At 40.6% G+C, this 11,500-nt stretch overlaps 1 protein-coding gene across 2 annotated transcripts; it reads left to right on the forward strand.

The window, feature by feature from the left end:
• The first annotated feature begins 1,171 nt into the window (after positions 1–1,171).
• On the forward strand, positions 1,172–9,718 carry LOC106571092 (acyl-coenzyme A thioesterase 1). 2 transcript variants are annotated; one of them, XM_045695564.1, is made up of 3 exons: positions 1,179–1,376; positions 1,711–1,824; positions 6,864–9,718. In XM_045695564.1, exons 2-3 carry the CDS (start codon positions 1,749–1,751, stop codon positions 7,457–7,459), a joined length of 672 nt encoding a protein of 223 aa, XP_045551520.1. In that variant the 5' UTR covers positions 1,179–1,376; positions 1,711–1,748; the 3' UTR covers positions 7,460–9,718. The 2 variants fall into 2 exon arrangements, with proteins under 2 accessions (XP_013999236.2, XP_045551520.1); XM_014143761.2 differs by having other exon boundaries at positions 1,172–1,824.
• The last annotated feature ends 1,782 nt before the right edge of the window (positions 9,719–11,500 follow it).

An 11,500-nucleotide genomic window follows, 5' to 3' on the forward strand; every position in this document is an offset into this window, starting at 1 on the left:
TATTCTCCACACAGATATTATATATGGAATAATCAGGACATGTTGTATTGTTGTTTTTAGAATATTGGTTCCGCAATAATATCCTATTGGTGAGCCTACTGGTAAATAATATCCTATTGGTGAGCCTACTGGTAAATAATATCCTATTGGTGAGCCAACTGGTAAATAATATCCTATTGGTGAGCCTACTGGTAAATGCAGAGGGTCTTTCACTTAGTTATAAGTCATTCTTATATCTTTACAAGATCCCTGTAACACCTAAAGATTTTGCAATAGTTTTAGATGCCTTTCCCTCAGGAGTTGCTTTATTATTCAGGAACATGTCGAGACCTGACCCTCAGAACATACCTACGATTAACCCTGTTGACTCATCAGTAGGAACGATTTGTTTTTATTTTAGTACATACAGCCTTGTTTCAACAGGATGTTGTGTCTATACCTTATGCCATGCCTGATTGGAATGGTTTTATTGATATTATCTGTTGGGAAAAAGTTTGGACGTTGCCACACACATAGCTACTTATTAACTAAACTAAATTAATTAGTTTCAATAATTAGTTAATTAACTAAATGAAGGAAGTTTATTTAAGAAATATTCATAAATATTATCCTGCCAACCACTATATGAAGAAGTTTAAGAAAAACATACATTCAAATTGTATCTTTTGTAATGACCACCCAGAAACAGTGTTGCGTCTTTTTTGGCATTGTATTCATGTAAGGAAACTGTGGCAAGACATCAGTAGATTTATAATTGAACACATTTATGAAGATTTTACACTATTATGGAGAGATGTACTGCTTGGATTCTTTACCTACGATAGAAATAAGTTAAAACAATTTTATGTAATTAATTTCATATTTTTTGGGGGACAAATTTCATATTCACAAATGTAAACTTTTCTTACCTTACAAAAATAAATGTAACTATATTTTAAGACAATTAAATACTCTACCAACAACAAAGCTGCTAGAATTATAAATGTGTGTACTTTTTGTATTGATTTGTTGTTAACATTAATACAATTTCATTTCAATAAAATAAAAAAACATTTTAGCTACACTCGGACGTGACGATGTGAAGTGTAATTCAAGGGCTGAGGGTTTAGGGCCGAGTGCTGTCTACTTTTGAGTGTGGACCGCAGTGATTCCAGTCCAGTAGATGGCAGCAATACACAACAATAGGTGTATTCTGCCATAAAACCTTGACAAAGAAGAAGAAGAAGTGTTCCCAAACAAACAACCTCTCCCCGCTCTTCAACTGGTTGTACAGTACAGCAAAATTCCGTTCAATTGAACGTTTCAGAGCATAAAAACGAACGCAGCCCTGGTTTCTACGGGTTCACAAAACAACAATGGGGTCCCGTTCTCAACAGGTTCGTGTTAGACTTCTCCCCAGCCCTTGCTGTTTCTTCGACGAGCCAGTACACGTGCAGGTAGATGGACTATCTCCGTTTCAGAAAGTGGAGTTGAGGTCCAACCTCCGGGACGATAAAGGGGTCATCTTCAGAGCTTCCTCCGTGTATAAGGCAGATGCTACAGGACAAGTGGACCTTTGCCGCTCTCCTTCTCTTGGCGGCAGTTAGACGGGAGTTGAACCCATGGGCTTGTTTTGGGCCATGGCGCCCGAGACTCCACACAGCAAAATGTAAAAAAATAATGTGTTGAGTTCAATTATGGTTAATATAGATGTTCTGCATGGGGATACAGGTGAGCTCTTGGCCACAGCGACCAACGAGAGGCGGTTCATGACAGAAGGGGCGAGGAGGATACTGTTGGGCTTGAAAGAAGGAAGAATTCAGGGAGTCCTCTTTCTACCACCCGGTTAGTAACTTAGGCCATTCAAACTGCTCTCAAGTGGGAAATTGAATTTTTGTGTCCACAGGACCAGTATTTATAAACATTGCTCTAAGGAAATGGAAATCCATTGATTGAATATACTGTAGGCCTACATCTCAATTTGTTTGTTAAACCAAAGGGCCAATATTAATTATGCTTTAATTGTGCCAATGTGGTGGTGTGAGTTCTCCTAAGAAAAACACAAATTACAATGTTAGATGTTCCATAGGCCAACTTTGCATTGCATAGGTATTATATAGGTAGGCATGCCAGAAACCTATTCCCCTCTCCTTAGTTCAGGGTCCATTTCCTGGGGTACTAGATGTGTATATTCTGGGCGGAGGTCTATCAGAGGTCCGGGCCAGTCTGCTGGCTAACAAAGGCTTTGTGGTTCTGGCGCTGGCCTACTACGGCTACCAGGACATGCCCAGAAACGTTCCTAAACACTTTGACCTGGAGTACTTTGAAGAGGCCATTACATTCCTGAGAAGACAGCCACAGGTTAGTGGAGGAAGAAGGGCAGGTGTAGAAGTGGTGATCAGGCTCGTCATGTCCATGCGATGTCCAGGGCTGGGTTTCCCAAAAGCAGCGTCGTACTAAGATCATTTAGTTTCAATGGAATTACAACGGATGAAAGATGTTCTTAGGGCTACGATGCTTTTAGGAAACCCAGCCCAGCACTCTTACTCTGAGGAGACGCATCATGAATAATTTGCCATTTGTTCCATTAGAAACAAATATCACCTTGAGGTTCCTCTCACTAAACTGGTATATTTTGTTAGCTGTGTAAAAGCTGCCATCTAGTGGCTGTTGTTTACTCTACATTAGGGCTGTCCCTACCAAAAAAAAATCTAGGTCGACCAAGAATCGTCTGTTCTTTCGACCAATAGATTTTCCATATACAGTTGAAGTCGGAAGTTTACATACACTTAGGTTGGAGTCATTAAAACTCGTTTTTCAACCACTCCACAAATGTCTTGTTAAATGTCTGCTAAATGACTTAAATGTAAATGTAAATGTCTTGTTAACAAACTATAGTTTTGGCAAGTCGGTTAGGACATCTACTTTGTGCATGACACAAGTCATTTTTCCAACAATTGTTTAAAGACAGATTATTTCACTTATAATTCACTGTAACACAATTCCAGTGGGTCAGAAGTTTACATGCACTAAGCTGAATGTGCCTTTAAACAGCTTGTAAAATTCCAGAAAATGTAATGGCTTTAGAAGCTTCTGATAGGCTAATTTACATCATTTGAGTCAATTGGAGGTGTACCTGTGGATGTATTTCTAGGTCTACCTTCAAACTCAGTGCCTCTTTGCTTGATATCATGGGAAAATCAAAAGAAATCAGCCAAGACCTCAGGGAAAAAAGTGATAAACCTCCACAAGTCTGGTTCATCCTTGGGAGCAATTTCCAAATGCCTTAAGTTACCACGTTCATCTGTACAAACAATAGTACGCAAGTATAAACACCATGGGACCACGTAGCCGTCATACCGCTTAGGAAGGAGACGCGTTCTGTCTTCTAGAGATGAATGTACTTTGGGGTGAAAAGTGCAAATCAATCCCAGAACAACAGCAAAGGACCTTGTGAAGATGCTGGAGGAAACAGGTACAAAGGTAACTATATCCACAGTAAAATGAGTCCTATATTGACATAACCTGAAAGGCTGCTCAGCAAGGAAGAAGCCACTGCTCCAAAACCGCCATAAAAAAGCGAGACTATGGTTTGCAACTGCACATGGGGACAAAGATCGTACTTTTTGGAGAAATGTCATTTAGTCTGATGAAACAAAAATCGAACTGTTTGGCAATAATGACCATCGTTATATTTGGAGGGAAAAGGGGGAGGCTTGCAAGCCGAAGAACACCACCCCAACCGTGCAGCACGGGGGTGGCAGCATCATGTTGTGGGGGTGCTTTGCTGCTGGAGGGACTGGTGCACTTCACAAAACAGATGGCATCATGAGGATGGAAAATTGTGTGGATATACTGAAGCAACATCTCAAGACATCAGTCAGGAAGTTAAAGCTTGGTTGCAAACGTGTCTTCCAAATGGACAATAACCCCAAGCATACTTCCAAAGTTGTAGCAAAATGGCTTAAGGACAACAAGGTCAAGATATTGGAGTGGCCATCACAAAACCCTGACCTCAATCCTATAGAAAATTTGTGGGCAGAACTGAAAAAGCGTGTGCGAGTAAGGAGGTCTACAAACCTGACTCAGTTACACCAGCTCTGTCAGGAGGAATGGGCCAAAATTCATCCAACTTATTGTGGGAAGCTTGTGGAAGGCTACCTTAACCTTTGACCCAAGTTAAACAATTTAAAGGCAATGCTACCAAATACTAATTGAGTGTATGTAAACTTCTGACCCACTGGGAATGTGTTGAAAGAAATAAAAGCTGAAATAAATCATTCTCTCTACTATTATTCTGACATTTCACATTCTTAAAATAAAGTGGTGATCCTAACTGACCTAAGACAGGAACTAGGATTAAATATCAGGAATTGTGAAAAACTGAGTTTAAATGTATTTGGCTAAGGTGTATGTAAACTTCTGACTTCAACTGTATAGACACATCCAATGTTATTTAATCAAATCAACTACATGCGCTGAGCTTGTCTGATGCTTTAAGCGAACTGTTTGAAATAATTAAGATACACAAATGACTAGAGGGAGTCTGACCACAATTGATTTGATTTGATTTGCCGCCTGGCTCAGACTTGCTGTGTTGTTTAAAAAAGAAGAAAAAAAAGAAGACAGCGAGTGACTGTGTGACTAGCACCTGTTGTCTCTCTCTCCTCCCTGCTGCAGTGACCGCCACAGAACATCAGTGTGTATTGCCTGTATGTGTTGCTGAAGCTGTAACATAATGGCAGCCATTTCTGACTGAAAAGTTACGTTACCAAAATCCCACATTTGTTTCAGGAAAAACATTCCCTCTTCCCTCAACCCTTGCTCTCTTTACGTAACACGTATGTTTCGCATGCACGTGACCAATAGGGCCTATAGCATATCATAATCACATCAATAAATTGGTTATAGCAAACTCTGAACACCTTAACACGTGACAGCAAAATGGATGCAGACGACGTGACAAATAAACTCGGAATGGGGGACTGTTTTCTGGTTGCGCAGGAGGTTAAGGGGAAGTTAGATGTGTGGAATGAATTTGACTAGTTGTGGGAAATACTGGAGATCATGCAAAATAATTAAGGAGCAAGCGCTGCTTGTTATGTGTGCCTATTGTTTTTGTTCAAGCGAATTATTCAATGGTCGCATTATTTGAAAATAACTAAAATGCTTGATTGCATTTCACATCATGAATGACTCGTATGCTGTTTGATTACATGAATGAAGACATTATTTATTGATAGAGTAGCCTATATAAGTATTGAAATATAGGCCTTAATAAGTTACGTTATTCAGACTAAACAGGATGCTCTCTTAGGCCTACAGCTCGATGGTGGTTAAACAAGGCTGCTATACTAAGTCTACTAATGATAATGACATTGTGGTTATACAAAGCTGCTATACTAAGTCTACTGATGATAATGACATGGTGGTTATACAAGGCTGCAATACTAAGTACTGATGATAATGACATTACTTACTTAAAGAAGTTCAAGGAAAAAGGAGGATTATTCATTAAAATATTTTTTTGACCATTTGGAACAGTGTAAACAACACCAAATAAATTATAAATAATATCAGAGAGGCTGGTCTAACAAAAAAAAGTGTAAAACCTTTAGTACAACATAGTAAAGATTTAAAAACAGCTGAATTTGTGAAATTGTTGCGTAAAGCTTGGTGCTCACCGAATCCGTAGGCTATCAACCAAACTGTCGATCAGGCAACAGAAGCAGGATCTGTCTTATTTCTGTAGATATATTGATTTATAAAGCCAGGCACATTTAACAATTAGGCTATTGATTTATAGACTTAATTAAGTTGGTTTCCTCTCTCCTCACTTTTCTTAGACAATAAGGCAAGGGCTGTTGTCTCATCTAACTCTGCTGCCTCCGCTGCATTGTTCTCAACACCAATATGCTGGGTAACGTTGCTATTATGCACATAGTAACATGGTCTAGGAAAAGGTGCCAATTCAACAGCGCACTAATGTGTTTCAGAACCGTGGACAGCGACCACTATCCATCGTGGGAGAAAGCGCATTTGTTATAAAATAATATACTTTTTTATTTGTGTTGCCACCATTGTTCTTACATAATATAACCATATACAATTTCAGTAGCACATAGACTGATGGGCTGTGCCATCCTAATGGCCTCCACAATGGATCAGTCTGTCACGTTCTGACCAGTAAAGGGGTCATTTGTAATTGTGGTATGGTCAGGGTGTGGCAGGGGGTGTTTGTTTTGTGTGTTTTGGGGTTTTTTGGTTCTAGGGGATTTTGGTTCTAGTTTTCTATTTCTATGTTTCTTATTCCATGTTTGGCCGAGTATGGTTTCCAATCAGAGGCAGGTGTTTTTCGTTGTCTCTGATTGGAAGCCATACTTAGGCAGCCTGTTTTTTCCTTTGGGTTTGTGGGTGGTTGCTTTCTGCATAGTCTGTGTACCTTGCAGAACTGTAGATTGTCGGTTTGTTGTTTTTGTTTAAGTGTTCACTTTATTAATAATAAAAGAAGATGAGCACTACACCCGCTGCGTTTTGGTCACCTTTCATCGACGCCTGTGACACAGTCCACTCAGACAGGTATGAACCAGACAGGTGGCTTGGACAACATGATTTAAAATATATACATTTTTGTATTTTCTTTTTTTGTTGCTACTGCTCGACTAAAGAAATCTCGGTCGACCAACAGCCTGTCGACTAAATGGGATCAGCCCTACTCTATACATATCAACAGAACAGCACAATTCATAACAATGGCACAACCCATAACAATGCTTTTTATGTGTTCAATTTGACTATCTATTTATTGATTTGTCAAAACTAGTTTACCTTGATTGTCTGTAATGATTTTAAGTATCTTGGCAAACCATTCTATTTTCCTCTAGGTCCAGGAATAGGAATCCTGTCCATCTCGAAGAGTGGCGACCTGGCTCTGTCCATGGCCTCTTTCCTCTCTGGCATCTCAGCCACAGCCTGGATCAACGGCAGCAACGCTAATATCATGACGCCGCTGCACTACAAAGACATCATCATCCCTCCCCTCATGCCTATCCTAGAGAACATCACCCTCTTACCGTCTGGCCACGTCGACGTCCGAGACACCATTCCGGACCCAGATACTGAGGGGAACCGCGGTTCTTTGATCCCAATAGAACATTCCAGTTCTAGGTTCCTCTTCGCCGTCTCGGAGGACGACAGGAACTGGAACAGTCTCTTTGCCCAGCAGGCCGCCGCCCGGCTGAGGCATCATGGGAAAGAGAACTTTGAGGTGGTGACGTACCCCAGGGCGGGTCATTTCCTGGAGGTGCCCTACATGCCCAACTGCCCGTCTCGCTTCCACGCTGCGTTAGGTAAAGTGATGGTGTTTGGAGGAGAGGTTAAAGCCCACCTTGAAGCTCAGCGGGACCTGTGGAGGAGGGTCCAGGAGTTCTTCAGGAAACACCTGAAGGACAGCAATACTGGACAGAAAGCCAGGCTGTAACATGAAAAGAATGGCTACCTTCCAGGTCGACGTTTGGACTGGTGTTTAATATATCAGCTAATTAGGGACGTCAAGCGTTCAGTCTGCTGCACAGACCCTCTGGACGCTTTAGTCTATAGCGCCTGGTTAAATTGTGCTTAGGACAATTTAAATGGTTAAATTAGTGAGAAATGTGATTATTGAAAAAATCAATTTGCTTCATTTACTATCATCCTAAAATAAGATATTGAATTATTTTGCCATATCTAATTAATGTATATTACACTACTTTCCAAGATTTGTTACTACAGTTACACAAGCTGACGTTTTGACCACATCAAATTGGGGGGAATTACCCATCCTTTTTTACCTCTGATTGGAGATGTTCGTATATACATTAATACTCAACACGATGACACATGATCAATTAGTTAAAACAGATCTGTCTTTGGTTTTGGACTGTTGATTTTGTCATATGTGCTTTTGGGGTCGCGGAGTTTAGAACGCCGTGAGAATGCACAGAGTTTAGAACGCCGTGAGAATGCACAGAGTTTAGAACGCCGTGAGAATGCACAGAGTTTAGAACGCCGTGAGAATGCACGGTCTCGATAAAAGTCGCTGCCCACACACCAATACACAGATTTCACTTAAATAGCATGTTTTGGGAATTCTTACACGGGGACACTCAAAGTCAAATCTTAAATGAATCATCGTTTATTGTCAGCGCGCGGGAGGTTCCAACAAACTTAATGTGCCATAGTGAACGTCTGTCAGAAGCGCTGCTGAGGCAGTCCCGGACAAGTTATATTTGCATGATTTAGCATAATGAATTAATCATTACCGTTTTTGTTTCATTCATGTGACCGATCAATACTGGTTCATAACATGTGACAGACCAATACCTCACGAGGTTTCTTCTCTCTCAAGGCTTTGAAACTGAGATGTTTTTCGTTCTCAAAACAAAGGTCTGGGCGTACTGCCAAATTGCAGCTACTGATGGTGAGGATTCATTCAGTCACTTGCATGAACACAGAAATTGGTTTATAGAAAAGCACAAGCATAGAAATAGTTTTATAGAAAACCACAAGCATAGAACATAGAAATTGGTAAATAGAAAAGGACAAGTATAACATTTCCACCACAAGTAGCCAACGGTTGTCACTGTTGATATCCTATGACGGGTTGTGATTCATTGATGTTAACAGAAAAAGTTTCTCTTTTCCGTGATGGCAGTCTCCTGAAATCAACATCTGCCATCCCAAAATATAGATTAAAGCCTTCTGCAAATTCTCATCTAACCAACCATGTATAGGTTATTCCAAGTTTCCGTGAGGCCTTTAAATAGTGTTAGATAAACAGTGCTACACTCAACATTTTCCCTGTTCTATTGATTTCAGCGTGAAATCGATGGAAGCGATTTACAAAAAAGTGTTGCTTTACACTTACAGCGTTGGCGCTTCAAAATGTACCTAGCTGTCTTCTACAAAATTGTCCTCTCACCATTGATGTACACATTATTCCCAGATTCCGTATGTTTTTTTTCTGTCAGTTTTAATAGGACGTGCAACCTCATTTCTCCCCTCATGCAATTTATTTAAATGTGATAATCGATAGGAGTGATTGACAAACAGTGGCACCCCCACCCCGAAAAAAGCATGTCAAATGTCTTTGTGTTTCAGAATTTTCCAAAAGAGTATGACGTTGTTGCCGCCCTTAGCATTGAATGCAAGGGAAGCCAGCGAGCATTTCGCCTCCCTTGATTAAAAAATGTAAAATAATATCCAATCAGCGTTGAGGTAACCTGAGTGTTCTGTTTTAAATGTGTATTTTTCTATATATTTACACATCCTGTGTTTTAATCAAATCAACTATATTCACTGAGCTTGTCTGATGCTTTAAGCACATGGTGTGATTAAATAATTAAGACACACAAATGACTGGAAGGAGTCTGTCCAGCGATTGATTTGATTGTGCGGGCCTGGCCTGGCTCAGACTTGCTGTGTTTAAAAAAAAAAAAAAAAAAAGACAGCGAGTGACTGTGTGACTAGCACCCGTTGTCTCTGTCTACTCCCTGCAGCGACCACCACAGAATGTCAGTGTTTATCGTGCTGTCCGTGTTGCTGAAACATAATTAAAGCCATTTCTGACTGAAAAGTTGTTACCAGTTATGTAATTATTAGTCCGTTATTCCAGAAGAGGATTCGGACAGGATTAGTTTTTTTTCAAACTGACCCCTGTAATTCTACATTTTTTCCCAATAAATTGACAGTTATGACAGAAGCCTGCAGGTTTTTATTCTAGGTGTGAAGATACAGTATTTCAACATGTCAAGGTGATGGGGCCACACTGATAACTCCAGCTTGATTCCCAAGTTTCTAAACCATACCAAACCATTGTTCCTACAGTGTCGCCAAAATATTTGAATTGAGGAAGTATGATCATAATCATTAGGACATTTTAGCGATCCGCAGTACGTCCTAAATGTCCCTCAGCCTTCAGATGTGAGCTAGACAGTGCAATTGCACTTGAGATGCATTTTAAGGCTACGGATGAGAAAGTTAACTTATCATTTCAAAACGTTTAGGTACAGCTGAATGCTGCTGCTTTGCGATCTATTAACAGCAAGGGTTGCATTAAATAGGCTCAACTGATGCATGTGGCAATATTCAATTCATACGTACAGAACATATAAACAAAAGCATTCACTGTGAAAGTTTATAGGCTGCATGTAGACCATTCATATATAACTTATGCACAGTACTTCGTTTAATTGATCAAATCAGTTATTGTTTTCTTGCACAAAATGCGAGCAACACCTGTCAAACTCACTGTAAAAAATGTCATCACTTTTCAACCTCATTTGTTTTCGAGCAGCTCCCCAATGTCAACATATGTGAAAACATCATGTTTTATAGTAAAAAAAAGATGAGTCATTTTAATGAAACTGTTACCATAACGTTCATCATGTGATTTTAAACAAATATGAGCAGGCAAAGTTAGGCCCAATACCAACTCCCCACCTAAACCAGACACTTGTGGAGAACTGAGAAGGTTTGACAGTTATCAATCTGATAATAACTACACCTTGCCTCCCTAGCTAGTAGTTACACCATATTGTGTATACCAATCAAATCCTCTCAGATTTTCACAAGTGCGTAGGGTTAAGGGTCATGATTTGGGATTGGCCCTTTAACCTTTCCTGCCCATTTGGTTAAAGTACCTCCTCAAGGACAACAGTCTTGGCGTGTATTGGTCCAGCTTCTCCATGAAGGTGGACTGGAAGCAGATGGTTCTGATCCTTCTGATAATTCACCCAAATTACCAAGCGATAAATAAATCATGGATAAGAGGTTGAATAGTGGTGAGATTTCAACTGATTCAAAAAGACACAGCAGGTATTGTGAAGCAGACAGGTGAGGCACCATTACCCTTCTGCAGGAAAAGTCCTCTTTGCTAACTCAAAAAGCTGCCCAGTCTTTTAGTTTGAGTAAACTTTGCATTAAACATAAACTTTGTATTTAGCATTGAACACTATTTTTCCCTGCTGCCCAACACATTTGAAAGATTCAACATTTACATTTACATTTAAGTCATTTAGCAGACGCTCTTATCCAGAGCGACTTACAAATTGGTGCATTCACCTTATGATATCCAGTGGAACAACCACTTTACAATAGTGCATCTAAATCTTTTTTTTGGGGGGGGGGGGTTAGAAGGATTACTTTATCCTATCCTAGGAATTCCTTAAAGAGGTGGGGTTTCAGGTGTCTCCGGAAGGTGGTGATTGACTCCGCTGTCCTGGCGTCGTGAGGGAGCTTGTTCCACCATAGGGGTGCCAGAGCAGCGAACAGTTTTGACTGGGCTGAGCGGGAACTGTGCTTCCTCAGAGGTAGGGGGGCCAGCAGGCCAGAGGTGGATGAGCGCAGTGCCCTCGTTTGGGTGTAGGGACTGATCAGAGCCTGAAGGTACGGAGGTGCCGTTCCCCTCACGGCTCCGTAGGCAAGCACCATGGTCTTGTAGCGGATGCGAGCTTCAACTGGAAGCCAGTGGAGAGAGCGGAGG

Source organism: Salmo salar, chromosome ssa15, assembly GCF_905237065.1.
Source record: "Salmo salar chromosome ssa15, Ssal_v3.1, whole genome shotgun sequence".
Taxonomy (NCBI): domain Eukaryota; kingdom Metazoa; phylum Chordata; class Actinopteri; order Salmoniformes; family Salmonidae; genus Salmo; species Salmo salar.